This window comes from Canis lupus, chromosome 23, assembly GCF_048164855.1.
Source record: "Canis lupus baileyi chromosome 23, mCanLup2.hap1, whole genome shotgun sequence".
Taxonomy (NCBI): domain Eukaryota; kingdom Metazoa; phylum Chordata; class Mammalia; order Carnivora; family Canidae; genus Canis; species Canis lupus.
In genome coordinates this window covers 36,369,616-36,386,931 of record NC_132860.1, presented here as the reverse complement: position 1 = coordinate 36,386,931, position 17,316 = coordinate 36,369,616, and the positions used below count along the sequence as shown (strand labels likewise).

The following is a 17,316-nucleotide window of genomic DNA, read 5'->3' as shown; positions in this document are numbered from 1 at the left end:
TTTTGATTTTTAAAAAATTTTACTGAAGTATAGTTAATATACAGCATTATATTTATTTTCAGGTGTATAATATAATGATTCAACAATTCTGTACATTTTTCAGGACTCATCAGATAAGTGTATTCTTAATCACCCATTGCCCCCAACTACCTCCCATCTGGCAATCACCAGTTCATTCTTTGTATTTAAGAGTTATCTTTGGTCTTTTGTTGTTGTTGTTGTTCATTCATTTCTTTTGTTTCATAAATTCCACATATGAATGAAATCATAGAATATTTCTCTTCCTCTGATTTATTTCACTTAGCATTATATCATCTAGTCTATCTATATTGTTGCAAATTGCAAGAGCTCATTTTTTCAATGGCTGAGTAATATTCCAGTGTGTGTGTGTGTGTGTGTACACATACCGCACGTTTATCCATTCATCTATCAATGGACGCTTGGGTCATTCCCATATCTTGGCTGTTGTAAATAATGCTGCAATAAAATAGAGGTGCATACGTCTTTTTGAATGAGTGCTTTCATTTTCTTCAGGTAAATACACAGTAGTAGAATTACTGGACCAAATAGAATGTTACTTCTATTTTTAATATTTTAAGAACCTCCATATTATTTTCTACCACTTTATATTCCCATCAACAGTACACGAGGGTTCCCTTTTCTCTGCATTTTCATGCCAACACTTGTTATTTCTCGTGTTTTTTATTTTAGCCATTCTAACAGGTGTACAATAATACCTCATTATAGTTTAGATTTTCATTTCCCTGGTGATTAGTGACATTGAGCATCTTTTCATGTGTCTATTGGCCATCTGTATGTCTCCTTGGAAAAATGTCTCTTCAGAGGAAAAATGTCTCTTCAGATTCCTCTAACCTTTTTTTAAAGATTTTGTTTATTTATTTGACAGTGAGAGAGACTACAAGAGGGGGAGCAACAGAGGGAGTAAGAAAAGCAGACTCTCTGCTAAGCAAGGAGCTCAACGTAGGGCTTGATCCCAGGACCCCAGGATCATGACCTGAGCCACGCAGGTGCCCCCCACCCCTACCATTTCTAATTGGATTATTTGTTTTTAGTGAATTGAGTTATATGAGTCTGCTCTAAAATTCTTTTCCTTTTTGAAGTAACATTAAAAATAAACAGCCTTTGATAGAATTTAAATTATTTTTTCCATTTAAATGGAACAACAGCTTATATCTTGGACTCAGAAATCATTCATTCTTTGCTCAATTATCATATGCAAGCAAGATTTCACCTTTAATTAAAGTTGCATTGATATGCCTTTGTTCTATATAAATTTAATCTTAAGGTTTCAGTTCTTCTTATTGACATTATGTGATAAACAAGAATGGATTTGGAAAATATCAGGCACAGCTGGCAAAGGTAGCATAGAACAGATTGCACTTTAGTAGTGGAATTTACCTTTTATAGCATCTAATTCAACCTTCCACCTCCTCCTCTTTTCACAGATGAGAAAATCTAGGTTCAGAAAGGTGAAGCAGTTTACCAAAGTCAGTGGCAGAATGTGGTATATAACCCAACTTATTTATTTATATTGGATATTATATTTATTTTTATTTATTTATTTGGACATTTATTTTGGATATTATTTATTTTGGATATTAACCCCTTAAGAGATTTGTCATTGCAGATATTTTCTCTCATTTACTAGGTTGCCTTCATTATTGTTTCCTTTGCTGTGCAAAACCTTTGATGTTTTAAACTGCATATGCTTATTAAGTTTTTATAGATCAGTAAACTTATCCTTGATAGAAGCAATTCTTTTTACACATTCATATTTCATTTTTATAACATTAAATTACATGATTATACAATGAGTATAAAAAGAATTTAAAAAATAAGAATAAAAAGATTTCAGGACAATTACAACTGATTCTTAGAAACATATGAGTCATATGGAAGGAATGAGAATATAATGATTCAATAATTCTGTACATGATTCAGTGCTCTGTACATATGCATTCCACTTGCTGTGAACATTGGTCAGCTTGTCACTGAGGGGTTGGAGAGGACTGGTTAATCTGTAAAGAGATGTTGATTAAGAGAGCTTAATAGTAAAACTTCTGGACTAACAAACTGGAGGAGGATTGGTGATGATTTGCTACAGTGCATGATCTTTGTCTTTTATCATAGTTAATAATTTGCATGAAAGTGTAAAAGGCATTTTATCATCTTCAAAGATGATGATACAAAACTACATGAAAAAGTGAAGTTCTGTAATGGCTAACACATCTCAGATGCTCAATAAATATTTATTGAGCTGAATTGATGAGTGTTAGTTCAAATATAAAACTAGATCAAAATTAATACCATTAAAATTGACAATTAACTATATTGAATATCCAAAAACCCAATGTACAATTATGTGCTAGATTGATTTCAAATCATTTTATGTCAAAAATATATGAGACATTAGCTTGACCCTAAACTTAACAATATAATTTAAAATTCAAACTTTAAAATTAATGTTATCTTGGGCTCCTCTGGAAGGAGTATGGAATGCAGGTGAGACAAAGTCAGCATCTAGTGGAACTCAGCCCTGGTCTGAACATATCTGGATCTCTGAATTCATTTCTAGGTTCTACAATTTAAGTAAAAATAAGAAGAAAAATGGGGTGTCTCACTGGCTCAGTCTGTAGAGTATGTGACTCTTGATCTTAGGGTTATGGATTCAAGTCCCACACTGGGTGTAGAGATTACTAAAAATAAAATCTTAAGAAAAAAAAAAAAAAGGAAGGAAGGAGGGGAGAGAAGAATGAGGAAGGGAGAGAGGGGCACCTGCTGGCTCAATTGGTTAAGCATCCCACTCTTGATTTCAGCTCAGGTCATGAGCTCAGGTTTGAGATCAAGTCTTGTGTTAGGCTTTATGCTCAGTGGGGAGTTTGCTTTCTCTCCCCACCCCCACCCCCACTCATGTTCTCTTTCTCTCTAAGATAAATAAATCTTTAAAAAATATAAATAATAAAATGAAAAAAGAAAAACATAAAAGTATATAGAGAAAGATAGCTGGGAATCTTAAAACCATCTAATAATAACCAGAAGTGTTAGGAATGTTTATTAGAAAGAGTAGAAGAGGGAATCCCTGGGTGGCTCAGTGGTTTAGCGCCTGCCTTGGCCTAGGGCGTGATCCTGGAGTCCCTGGATGGAGTCCTGCATCAGATTCCCTGCATGGAGCTTGCTTGTGTCTCTGCCTCTCCTGTCTCTCTCTCTCTCTCTCTCTCTCTCTCTCTCTCTGTCTCTCATGAATAAATAAATAAAATCTTTTTAAAATTTTTTAAAAAAGAAAGAGTAGAAGATGCAAGAATATGCTCTTCAGTGGCTACTGTGGATGTATTGGTATTACACCAATAGAAAGAACCTTTCAATAGGTATAGCTGTTCCCCTGTAAATCATATTTCCCACATGTGTAATAGGCACATTAAGCTAAGCTTATATAAAAATCAAACTCAATTATATTCCTATTGCCATTGTCCAAATTAAGGCATTTATTAATTTCTTTCTTATGACAATTTCCTATTTGTCTCCCTGCTTGTAGACTCCTTCTGCTGTTCAGAGTATTTTTAGGTTTATTCTTTTGGATCACAGTTATTGCTGTATTGATCCCAAACTTTGGAGACTCACCACTGCCATCAAGATAAAGTCCAGACCTCTTGACATGGTATTCATTGTCTCTCTTGACCCACTCCAAGTCAGCTTTCTGAACTTGTTCCTGACTGTTCTGCTCCCACCAAGCCAAACCCTCAAGGTTTCCAGAGCACAACACATACTTTTGACCTTCCATGATTTTGATCATACTCTTCTAGCTCCTCAGATAGTCTTTTCCTTTTTTTAAGATTTTTAAAATTTATTTATCCATTCATAAAAGACAGAGAGAGAGAGAGAGAGAGAGGCAGAGACACAGGCAGAGGGAGAAGCAGGCTCCATGCCGGGAGCCTGATGTGGGACTCGATCTCGGGTCTCCAGGATCACGCCCTGGGCCAAAGGCAGGCGCTAAACCACTAAGCCACCCTGGGATCCCCAGTCTTTTCCCTTTTACACCACTTAAAATATGTATACATCCTTCTAGATCCAACTTAGATGGTTTATCTATCAAATATACCCAGAGATTTATTGAAAAACATTATCTATATCAAAAGGGCCCAAACGGTTTATTTGATTTTACCAGCTTTATTATCAGGTATTTATTGAGTAGTATACTGTTAGGAATCAAAGAGCCATCCCAAGCACCTAACATGATCCCTGGTACATAGTAAGTTCCCAATAAACATTAGTTAGAAGTAACCAGAGATAAAAATAATTGTACAAGACAATTCATGCATATGAATTGTACATATATGTGTATATACAAATCATGTGTATGTGTATGTATGTATATACATGTATATATGAATTGTATATAATTATATAATGAAGCAACAGGAGAGATATCCAGCTTCGTGTAGGAAGGTAATGTGTTTTGGTTGTGTTGCATTTGAGGTACTGGTTGGATACCCAAGAAGACACATACCCTTCTTTTTAAGAATCATGGCAACTTAATGCATGGATATGAAGACAGGGAAAGTAGAAAAAGAGAAATATTAAGATAGATCAGATAAGTGATAGATACAGGTACTCAAGAAAATATGAAGAGTTAAAAATGACAAGGACAGATAAAAATTCTTCAGAAATCTGGGTGAAGAATGAAACAATATTGAAAACACATCAGGAGGTATTTTATTTTATTTATTTTTATTGGACTTCAATTTGCCAACATATAGCGTATCACCCAGTGCTCATCCCGTCAAGTGCCCCCCTCAGTGCCCGTCACCCAGGCACCCCAACCCCACACCCACCTCCCTTTCCACTACCCCTTGTTCGTTTCCCAGGGTTAGGAGTCTCTCATGTCCTGTCATCCTCACTGATATTTCCCACTCTTTTTCTCTCCTTTCCCCTTTAATCCCTTTCACTATTTTTTATATTCCCCAAATGAATGAGACCATATAATGTTTGTTCTTCTCCGATTGACTTATTTCACTCAGCATAATACCCTCCAGTTCCATCCACGTCGAAGCAAATGGTGGGTATTTGTCATTTCTAATGGCTGAGTAACATTCCATTGTATACATAAACCACATCTTCTTTATCCATTCATCTTTCGATGGACACTGAGTCTCCTTCCACAGTCTGGCTATTGTGGACATTGCTGCCATAAACATTGGGGTGCAGGTGTTCCGGCATTTCACTGCATCTATATCTTTGGGGTAAATCCCCAGTAATGCAATTGCTGGTTTGTAGGGCAGTTGTATTTTTAACTCTTTGAGGAACCTCCACACAGTTTATCAGGAGGTATTTTAGTTGGACGGGACTTTACAAAGCATATTAAATAAGTTTATTATCAGTTTGTTAATAAAAGACTCCAAAACCTTTTTGTATTCTCCATAAAATGACATAGCTTTAAAGCTACAACATTTTGGAAAGACAAATCCTCTTATTGCTTTAGGGTTGGAGAAAATTAAAAAGCCATTTATCACCACCATCTAGGTCCTTTTTGTTGCATGTGTAATAAAACAGTTTCAATTCAGATGTTCAACAAAATTTTAATTTCACTCAGCAATAGGATTGCTGTACCATTCAAATGTCATTTTCTTCGGCAATAACCAGAGTCTTTTACTTGGAAAATCAGAGAATTCCTGGAAAAGAGATTCTACTGTTCTCTGGCTCAGTTTTATTCAATGACAGCATAATTTTTAGAAAGGTGATAGGGATGTTACCTCTCTTTAAATCTTAAAAAGTCTTGGTAAGATTTACCTCCATAGTTGCTTGAGTTGCCACTTTAGCCAAGCTGCCTAAGTACAGAGCGGTACCACAGGTTTTCTACCATATGACAGTATTTATCCAGCATCAGTGCTGTAACATGCTGCTGAGCCTTCTATCCTATTCACCCACCATTTACTGTCACTCAAATGCTCATAAATGTCCAGGGCTCACTAATAAAGTGGTGTGAATAGGACAGAGAAGTCCCGCTTTTAAATTGTCTTCATAAAAAAAAAAAAAAAAAAAAAAAGATCTTCTAAAGCCACTGACATATAAGTTGAACATATATGGTGAAAATAATGGTTGCTATTTTATACAAAACAAAACTGTCAGTGATAGAGGCACCTGCGTGGCTCATTGTTTGAGTGTCTGCCTTTGGCTCAAGGTGTGATCCTGGGGTCCTGGGATCGAGTCCCGCATCGGGATCCCTGCAGGGAGCCTGCTTCTCTCTCTGCCTGTATCTCTGCCTCTCTCTCTCTCTCTCTCTCTCTCTCTCTCTCTGTGTGTGTGTGTGTGTGTCTCACGAATAAATGAATAAAATCTTTAAAAAACAAAACAAAACTGTCAGTGATCTTCAGTGAAATTCAGCATTTCCTAACCAAATGTGTTAGATCCTCTATCTGAACTAATCACAGAGCTTTACTTTCACCTTTCTATAAGGCAGCATGATTTGTCTCAGAGGAACAAGTACTTTAGAACTAGCAAACATGGGTTCTCCTTTTGCTCCCTACTCTAGCTGTGAGACCTTGGTCTTTAATATCCTTCAAAAATGGGCATAATGACTAGCTCTCATGTTGTTACAAAGTTTGAAAGAGACAGGGCATGGGGTCTTAAAGACAGAAGGAGCTCAACCTATGGTTTTCATCATTCAAAAAAGCATTTATGAAGCATATTCATTCTATGGGTCAGCCCTGAGCTGAGAATGTACAAATGGATAAGCCTTACTCCTTGCTGTGATAACATGCATAACTTAGCGGGGAAAAAAATAGGCATATAAATAAATGGTGATGATTCTCAATCCTGGGTGCTATTTTGAATGTGTGGAAAAGATGGAATGGTGCACAAAACAGCATGTCAATTGCCCTGGGGTGGTGAGGGAGGCACATCATAGAATGCTTTACAAAATAGATGTTTCACAGTGTCTAGAAAAATGATAGAAGGAGAATGATGGCCATTTGTTAAGATTGGTTTTTTTTAATACAAATATATTCTGAGCACTAAGCTCTCCAATGTTAAAAGCTTTAAGTTTTAGCTGTACATTTCTCCCGTGATTCTTCTTACTGCAGTTCTCAGAATTCCATCTGGCTGGCCTCAGCCTGAGGAGCTGAAAGGGCCAGGGAGTGGTTACCTATAATGTGTTAGTCATGGTAGAACTAGCAACACACTGTCTGTGTAGCCAATAATACGGAATGCATGGAACCTGCTTGGTCCCAAGGGGAAGATGTTTGGTGTTTTTAAAAATACCAGTTATTATCACCATTTGGTAGCTCCTAATACCCACTGCAAGTATCATCCCCTCAAGTCCTGCTTACACATTACTATCAGGGAAAAACAGAAATTCCTTTGTGTCTGTCGGTCTTTAGTATCAAATAATTCACTATATATGTCTTAGAAGAGTAAAAGAGTAATTACATATTGTAAAAAGCTCTGTCTGTTCAAAATTTACACACTAGAAGAAACTGGCTGACTTTGCATGTGTGGGGTCAAATTCTGTGAGCACTTCAAGGTATCGTCCACATTTAATTTAAATGTCACTAAAACTTTAAGTGGGACGTTACTGGAATAATACAGGGGAGAATAATAGAGTAATTAGTTTAAGGGAGTGATAAATTAAAAGAGATTACTGAATATTTCTTTGTTTTAATTATATGGGCTGGGCTAATGGTGAGGAAGCTATCAGGAATTCGAGTTACTCATTAATCTTGGTTAGCAAGCATCATTGATCTTTACCCAAAAAAAGGACTGTTGGTACTTTCTAAACCAGTATAATATATACAGCAAATGGAAGGATTTAATAGTTTAAACAAAAGAAACACAAATAACAAATAAGCAAATAGAAAAAAATGGTTGTTTTCACTAATAAAGAAATACTCATAAATCTGAAGTATCATTTTACATCTATTATCAATTTTTTAAGTTATAATGTTAGTACCCATAAGATAGTGGTGAAATTGATATATATGTATTTTATAGTATTTATATTAATTTAAAATATATTAAATGGAATATATGTGTTTGTTTTCATTAATTTTATATTTTTACAATATAAAATATATTTTAATTTGATATTGATCACCAAATCTATATTAAACTTGCAAATACATGCCTTGTAGCACTGACTATATAACCAAAAGTAGTAATCTGAGTAATTATTTTTATTTAGTGCAAAATATGCTAATAGATATTCTGTTTAATCATATTAGTTTATTTAACAAACACTTATGTAGCTTTTGCCATGTAACAGACACTTTTCTAAACATTGTATTCACTGAATCCTTAAAACGATCCCAGGAAGAAAACACTGTCCTGATCTCAAAGGTAAGAAATTGATATGCAGAGAGCTGTTGATAACTTGAGCAAGGTCACATTGATCCATGTGGTGGAGCTGGGATTTTAATTCAGGCATCTGGCTATATGGTCCGGCTCCTAAATGCTATGCTGCCTTTCAACTGTCAATCAAAACATGTTCAGGGAACATGCATAGGGCTCAACACAATAAAGGATGCCAGGAAACATAGGGCACAGTCCTTAACTTGAAGAACATTCTCTAGTTTTTAACTATAGTGCCCAATTCTGCTCCTTCAACCTCAGAAAAATATCATCCATGTCAACTAAATACTATCCCAGAGAGATACCACTTCTGGTCCATAATGACTGAAGTTCTGGATGAAAATCTGGAGCCTACAGCTTGGCTCTCTGTGACAGTGTTAGTGTTTTCAGAAGTATGTGCTGAGAAACTGTGGAGCTGTATGAGGGTGTCTAATCTAATGTCTGCAAACATTTGACTCAGGTTTCTCTTTATTCACACATTTGAGTATATATACCTTCATACCCTATATATATGTATGTAACTAACATTACAACTAAGATATTAAATCAATACTACAAACTAAAATTACACACTGAAACACATTTTAGCATACATTTTAACACATAGGAAATCTACAAAGCATTACTTTTTGCTATTGGATTGCTGTTGTACATATCTCAGATGAACCTCTATCTCTACTTGAAGAGTATTTTGACATTATAAAACACATTCTTATGAATCTGAAAAATTGTGACCATTTGGGGAATGATATAACATGATGATTAAGAATAATGGCTCTAGAATCAGACAGTTTAGATGTTCTCTCAAGCACAGGTATTTACCACCTAACTTTGGATAAGTTTCCAAATCTTTCCATACCTTTGTTTCTTCACCTATTAATGGGACAGTGCATACCTCATAGGATTAAGAGAAGTAAACAAATAAACTTAGAAAAGGGATTCAGGAAATATGAGTGCTCACTGAATGATAAGCATTATAATTTTTATTGCAACTGCTTGTCTATAAAATCAGTCTTATTACAATGCAAACAAAACAAAATATGGATTTACATTAAATTCTAAGGTTGGTATGCAACCAGAAGCCTCATTTTTCAAGGTTTTGTTTTCACCCAATAGCTGAATTGTTAATTGTATAAGTAAATGATGCAAGTATAAATTATTATGAAATCTTATACTAATTAAATACTTCTCCAGTATTCAAATTCACTGTTTAAAAATTTGTCCTAAGAATGTTCTTCATTTAAAAAGTAATATACTGCATCATAATGAAATTATGAAAATTACCTCTTCCAAATATTTTTCTTTTCATGTGTTTCTGTCATTTCAAGGTACTTTTGAATAAGACATATTGAAATCAAATTCTAAGGAAATATTAACCCCTTATCTGGAGAGTACCAGATTTTGGTGGACAATTCTAGTTATCACCAAGGAACATTTAATCTCTACTGTATTTCTTTCAAGATTAGTCCTTTTCTCAACAATAGGACTGATAAGAATGTACAAAGACATTTTAAATAAATGATATGTGTTTGTTCTTTCTTTTGTTGCAGTCATTCTCAACACAGCACTGCAACCCGCCAGCCTTCAGTGACTCTCCAACGGGCCATCTCCCTGGAAGGGTAAGATATGAATGATATGGAGTCTTCTATTAAACTAAACCTCAGCCTCTTCACTAGGGCATAAAGAAATTTTCTTCCTTCCTTCCTTTCCTTTCTTCCTCCCTTATGTTAGCAAATATCTATAAAGCTTATGTTATATGCCGAGTACTGTGCTAGGTACTCTGTTTAAGATCTCTTCTTTCCCTTCAGAGGGCTCATTGTCTATTAGGAGTGGCAGAAATACAGACACATATTTGCATCCAGTGTAAGAATCACAAAAGAAGTACATGTAAGCGATTAATGGAAGATCCAGGAAGGACACCTGGCTGAGAATGGGCATCAGAGAAGGAGGGGGAAACAGGTCAGGATGGTTTCAGAGAAGACATAATTCTCAAGCTGAGAACTAAAACACCTATGGATATTTACCTGACAGACACTGGAAGGAAGGGTATTCTGAGCAGAAGAAAGGACATGTGCAAAAACATGAACACATGAGCAAGCATGAGGTGTCATAAGGCCACTAAGTGATTCATAGATTGGCCTAGGGGTATGTGAGGTGGTGGGTGGGAGATAAGAATGGAGATGCTGGGATCATCTGAGTGGCTTAGTAGGTTATGTGTCTAACTCTTGATTTCAGTTCAGGTCATGATCTCAGGGTTGTGAGATCTCTGTGCTCAGCGGGGAGTCTTTTGTAGATTCTCTCTCTCCCTCTGCCCCTCCCCCTGCTCACACTCTTCTCTTGCTTTCTCTTTCTCTCTAAAATAAATAAATGAATCTTAAAAAAAAAATAGAATGGAGATGTTGGCTGGGAAGGCTTACATTTAGAGGACTTAGTATTTTGTAGTCTGAATTCCCTAATCAGATAAAAGCCGAAGGGGCTGGGGGTTAATATCCGCCCCCCCTTTTGTTGTATAATTATAACCGGTTTAATTGAGAATATTCAATTGATTAATGTATAAAAATTAAATCATTTTACTTCTCCAATATCTGTTACCAACTTTGTTTCAACTCTATTTCTCAGTGACGAGTAGGCTTCCTTAATGGCATTTCAATTTAAATCTCTAACTTTATTATTTATTAGTCCTTTCTATTTTAAAATGTTATGTTTTATTCAGACTTCTGTCCCTCCTTTTAACATAATTAGGGCTTGGGTTCTGCCATAGTATTCTGGAGTTGACAGGGTTATGGTCTGCTCTCTCTCTCATACTACCTCTCTAGGTGGTCCTTTCTCTTAGATTTCTCCTCTGGTAGTATTGGGGCAAGAAAAAAAAAAAAAGGAAACAGGGAGTGGCATTTCCTCACCATTCTACTGTGGCTGTTCCCTTTCCCTTGGTTATCTCTGGTGATGTAGCCTGAATGGATGGATAACCAAACATGCACCAATGATGTTAGGAAACTCTCACAGCTCCTCTAGACAAGTGGTCCCCTGGGAGACTCAGCTGTTTCTCCCACAGAACCCTTAGCAATAGCACACTATGCCTTGCCATTCACTCACCACTGCCTGAACCACAGCAATCCCTCCCATCCCCAGAATCCCCATTTCTCATCTCTCCTCAGCAGCTTCACACCAGAGGCTTGCAAGCTGAGCAGCAGCCATCTTTCTTCCCCCTTATGTGGAGCTTACCAAACACAGTCCTTACCTCTTTTCTCCTTGGCTGACCTTCTTGTCTTCTCTCCCCATGGTTCTTTTCTAACCTGAGTAGCAACAGGGCAAGGCAGCAAACTCCATGGCTAAATGGACACCCACCTAGGGGAGAGATGTTAGTCTTTGCTTTGTGGAAGAGCATAAATATCATAAATACTTTTCATGCAGTTCCCTTTCTTGTCCTCGGCTAAGGAAAACCCTTGCATGTCCTGCAAACCATAAGAAAGTGAGCAAAAACAATGCGGCTTCTCCACGGGCCCTGCATTCCCCCCAAAAGGACTCGTCCTTCCCCTGGTAGCCCTCCTCCTCTGTTTGTGATGGTAAAGGACATCAAACCACTTTAGTTCCTCTAGTAAACAAACAAAAACAGAGAGATAGAAGCAATAGGCTAAATATGAATTTAGCTCTGGAGAATTAAGTAACTTTTTCCTCAACAAGACAGTATCTTCATCGTAACATTTGTCCATTAAAAAAAAAAAGGCATCGCAAGTTCTCAATCAATATTTCACAGCATTTGGTTCTGTAGTAATATTTCACGTGGTCTAGATTCTACATTGTAGTTAGACTCCCTGAGTTTAAATCTGGGCTCAGGAACTTACTAGCCATGTGACAGGAAGTTGCTCCTTTTTTGTGTGTGTTTTTTCTTTTTTTTGCTTTTATATGCCTCAATTTCATCATCTGTAAAGTGTACATACTTAATATTTCCTTAAAGAGTTTTTTTCTCAAGAATTAAAGTTATATTATTTTTTATAATAGCATTGGCATTATATATAGCGTTTGCTAAAATATAGTAAAATGTTCATTGCTGTTGTTGTTATACATAACATACACTTAATTTATCAGGTAGTAGAGTTTTATGTTCATATTTTTTAAAGATTTAATCATTTATTTATTTATTCATGAGAGACACACAGAGAGAGAGAGAGAGAGAGAGAGAGAGAGAGAGGCAGAGACACAGGCAGAGAGAGAAGCAGGCTCCATGCAGGGAGCCCGATATGGGCCTCGATCCTGGGACTCTGGGATCACGCCCTGAGCCAAAGGCAGATGCTCAACCGCTGAGCTACTCAGACATCCCTTTACCTTCATGTTAAATAAGGATTCATTAAAACAGGGATTGGTGTCATTACTGTACTTTGGAGAGACATATTCCTATATACAAAGGTAATAATCATTTGTGGAAGCAATCCAAATCATTGAGTTTGCTTCATTGCTGAGTTTTTATATGTAAAAGTATTTTAATTTCAAAGATTATACTTAAATACTCATTAAACACAATAAAGAATAGTGTCAGTCTTTTCTATTTATCAGTTTACCCTCAGCTCCAAAGGGAATAATATAGGACCAGAATAAGAAACGCTCTCAGTGGGCACCTGCAGTGCAAGTGTGTGTGGCCTTGTGACTGCACCCTCCATACCACCGTTTCCTCTTTCTGGAAAGTGCCATAGTTTAGAAAAAAATATTCCATAAAACTTACTAATTATATTCTCCAAAGCACTGTGATCAGTTTTGAATTCTGCATGTTAAATCGGACATGTGGACTGGGCAAGGAAAGAACATCCAGAGGTATAACAATGAATGGGACAGCATTCTATCAAGAAAACATTGACAGGGTTAGGATTCTATAATATGAAGAAAGGAGCTCATCATTAACGAGATTACATTCAAAATGTGCAACTTGTTGGGAATAAAAATAGTTCAAATTCATAGATGTTCCATCAAGGGAAGAGAAAAGAAACTAACATTTATCAAGTGGTTATTAGGTACCTGGTGTGTTCTCATTCTCTCTCTCTCTCATTATCCATCTATCTATCTTCTCTAATTTTATTTCTAAAATAGTTATATGAAATAGGCATCCATTTTTCTCAATCTTGATTCTCAGAGAGGTTAATTAATTTTCCCAAGGACCCCTACCGAGAAAGTAGCACAGTTTGGATTTGAAATCAAATTAAACTCTGCTGTAAAACAGTACAGCATGAAAAGGCTTTATTGAATGGAGAGCACTGGTCACACCACTCATAAACTGCATCAGGATAGGTTGGATAGAGTGAAGAACTTCCTGGGACTTCCATTTTAAAAATGATAAAGAACTAGAACTGACTGTAGAAATCATTAAACAGTGATAATAACCCACCATCTGGCGTGGATTTAGAAATCCATGTACCTGGTAGGTAACTGAGGTATTTATGGTAGATGTGAGAGTATGGGGACTGAGCTGTCCACTGGTCTCTACTTCACCTTTCTTGTTCCTTACGAAGACTTCCCTTAGCACACAGAATGGCCGTTATTCCACATAGTTATCATGAACACAGAGAAGATTTCCTCCAACTAGTCTAAATAATGGCATTTTCTTCTAAAGCTATTTCCAAATCTTTTCTTCCTACTCACAGAACCTTATTAGCAGTTTCCCAATAAATATTTTTTTAGTCTTTTGCATTGTTTTCCACTTAAGTGCAATGATCTCTGTGATAATCACAATCACCAATTCTAATTCTGTGCTGAGAACAAAATACAAGAGTGACTCCTTTTCTAAAATCAAAAATGGTATTCTCAGCTATGCTCCATTGTTTTAACAGATATAAAACATTTTGCCTTATACTTAGCAAATCATAAAAAATATTGTGTTCCTAGCAGTCATGGAAGAAAACTGACTCTGAAATCAAAGAATTGGTTTTGAATCCTGGCCCCTCTGCCATCTGTTGTTAATCTTAAACAGGATCTTCCCCTCTGTAAGCATGAGTTTCCGCCTTAGCCAAGAAGGAGGATAGCACAAGACTCACTAGCTTTCTGCTGAAGTAGCAGGTACATATTAGACCCTCAATACGTTCTAGCAGAATATATACTTAGTCTAAGTGTTCTGAGAAAATAAAACTTTTATAGCCTAAATTAGTTTGAAGACCCACATTGGAGACCCTCATTGAACACTTGCCATTATGTATGTATGTATATGTGTGTATATGTGTATAATTTTATTTATATAGATATAAAACATTTCTGTATATAAAATAAAATACTAGAGGTAGAAATAATTTTGCATTGCTGGAATGTTTAGAAGGGGATACCTCAGTAATTCTCTACAAGGCTCAAAACACTAAATTTGATGCTATGCTAAGTGTGCCCAGCTGGTCAACAGAGAAATAATGTGTCATACAATCATTGTTACTGAGCACATAGTGGGAAAGTCATTTTTCACTCTGTGTAGGCCAATGGGTCTTTAGCAGGATTCCCATTAAGGTGTTATACCACTGAGTGGAGGCAATCAGCTGAAATTGGAAATTTCATTATCTCAAAACTTTCCTTCCTAATGCTCTCATAAAAAGCAACTACTTAGGATATTTTTCAAATGAATGTACTTTAAAAGTCTTTATGTTTATATATTTTTCATCTAGCTGCTATTTACTTGACAGGAAATAAGTGGGAATATTTCAGATTTCCAGTTAATTTGATCCATGAAGACAACAAAACTGTCTAATTAAGCCTCCACCTAGAGTTACTGCTGTTTTTTAAATCGATATCTGAATCATCTTTAACTACGCCAGGCATAAGGAAGCAGAATAACATCTCCATTCATGGTGTGATCTCCTTGCTTCCGGTTTAAGTTGACAGATACAGCCCACCACACCTTCATCTCTTCTTCCTCCTGGGACCCCATTAAAAGGACACTAGAAGAATAAAGAAGGGACAGTCCTGTAAAGGTAAAGGAAGTAGAAGAAGCATCAAAGGCCAAAAGATTCCATCACACTCTGGATGACAGAAAACAGATGGATAAACAGAACAAAGCAGTCCCAGCCTTAGATCACCTGCGGAGGCAGAGCTCTCATGTTCTGCGTAAATGCCATCTCCTAGAGTTCTGTTTCCAGGGACACCACCCACAAAAAGGCCCACCACAGTGCAGCAGCGTTACATGCAGGAGCTCAGGAGGTGGCAGGACTGCCTCGCAGAGCCCAGGAAATTCAGAGACTTCAGAATAGTGACAACAGATGGAACTGAGAGCAGAGTCTGAGAATAGGACAGAGGATGCCCCCACTCAGCAAGCACACGCCTGACACAGAACAGCTGCCAGGCAAGGACCCACCACCAGTCAGAAAATGAAGGCCCTTCTCTACAGAAGCAGGGTTTCTTCTGAGGAGCCTAGCTAAACTAGTTTGCATGTTGCCCACACAGCAGAGCCCCTCAAGGTGTGCCAGTTAAGGGGACAGTTTCCAGGTTTGCTTACCTAACCTGAAGCCTGTCGTTGAAAAAGCCTTGCCCCCCTTATCCGAAGCATCTCCTACAGCCTTTCTGCTATTTTGTCATTGAGTATGAACAGCCAACCATAAGTTACCAAATAACAAAACCCATAAAATGACATAAACAAGATTAAAACTCACATGCACAGAGGAAAAAAAACAGTAAACTTATGAAAATAGAAGTAATTCTGGGAACAAAATAGAAATTAAAGGCTCTCTTATAATCATGTTTTTAACAATATGGAGGTCACCACTAGAATTAGAACCAAAATGGTTAAAAATGATTGCTTCTGGGGAGCGGTAATAAAAACTGAACTTTGAGGAATATATTTGGAACCAGACAGAGGTTTAAAAAAAAAAAAGGAAATCATGTGCAAAAACCTAAAACGCTTGGGTAACACCGCAAAGAGGAAATCTCTTCAGCTAATAACCCACCATCTGGAGTGGAGTTAGAGATCCATGTACATGGTAGGTAACTGAGGTATTTATGGTAGATGTGAGAATATGCATCCTTTCATCCACTAGAAGGCATGTGCTTTGTTTTATCTTACCTTAGGAGATCATTTTAGCACCACCATAGAAGCAGATTTCTAGCCTGGATGGCTCAACGGGTGAGCATCTGCCTTTGGCTCAGGGAGGACATGATCCTGGGGGTCCGGGATTGAGTCCCACATCGGGCTCCTTGCAGGGAGCCTGCTTCTCTCTCTGCCTATGTCTCTGCTTCTCTGTGTGTCTCTCATGAATAAATAAATAAATAAAATTAAAAACCAAAAAAGCATATTTCTCCTAACTGGCATTTTCACCCCAGTAACATAGCTGCCCTGGAAGTTGTTCACCACTCCCTACAAGTAGCACTTAACAAGAAACTAAACTACTATCTTCAGTGATATTATACAAGGAATTCTTTACGTGGATGGTTTGTCTAATTGACCCTAACTAAATATGTCTCTCAAATAGAGAAGTCTACACAAGTATCTCAAAAGATAATCAAAAAGCAGTTGTGTCTGTAAACAAACATATCTAGGGGAAAACCCATCTTCTCAGGTTAACTATCTGTGTTGATATCATTGTCATTCTTTCTTAGAAGGACAGGCCTATCTAGATAGGAATAGCCATGAACCTCTGTTTGACACAAGAGACCCCTTCTCTATACTCTAAGATCTCTGGGCTCTTAAAACCATGGCACCACTGGGGCCAGGGAGCCTCTGGTGTTCCCATATAGGGCCTGAAAAGGTGTGCTTTCCAAGGAAACAGAACTCTGGGAACAGAACCTTGCCTGGAATCATTGGCTGTCTTGTTCTCTTCCCAACTCTTTTTGCCTTGATGGGAAAAGCCTTTTTATAGCTAATGTGCTGCAGATTTTTCAAGATGATGCTGACTTAAAATAGTCTTCTTAGCCTAAGTGCCTAGATATTTAGTTCCAAAACACACGGTCACTATAGAAAGTGCAAGCATTATTGACCTTTTCTCAGATCAGGAAATCTGT

The 17,316-nt window shown here is 37.0% G+C and overlaps 1 protein-coding gene across 30 annotated transcripts in view; it reads left to right on the top strand.

Annotated features, from left to right (window-relative positions):
- DLG2 (discs large MAGUK scaffold protein 2) overlaps nucleotides 1-17,316 on the top strand; it is a 1,975,849-nt gene that overhangs the window by 1,573,802 nt on the left and 384,731 nt on the right. For all 30 annotated transcript variants that reach the window (XM_072794850.1, XM_072794842.1, XM_072794854.1 and 27 more), the window contains one exon: nucleotides 9,912-9,980. In XM_072794850.1, coding sequence (XP_072650951.1) covers nucleotides 9,912-9,980 — 69 coding nt within the window. The remainder of the gene's footprint in view (nucleotides 1-9,911; nucleotides 9,981-17,316) is intronic.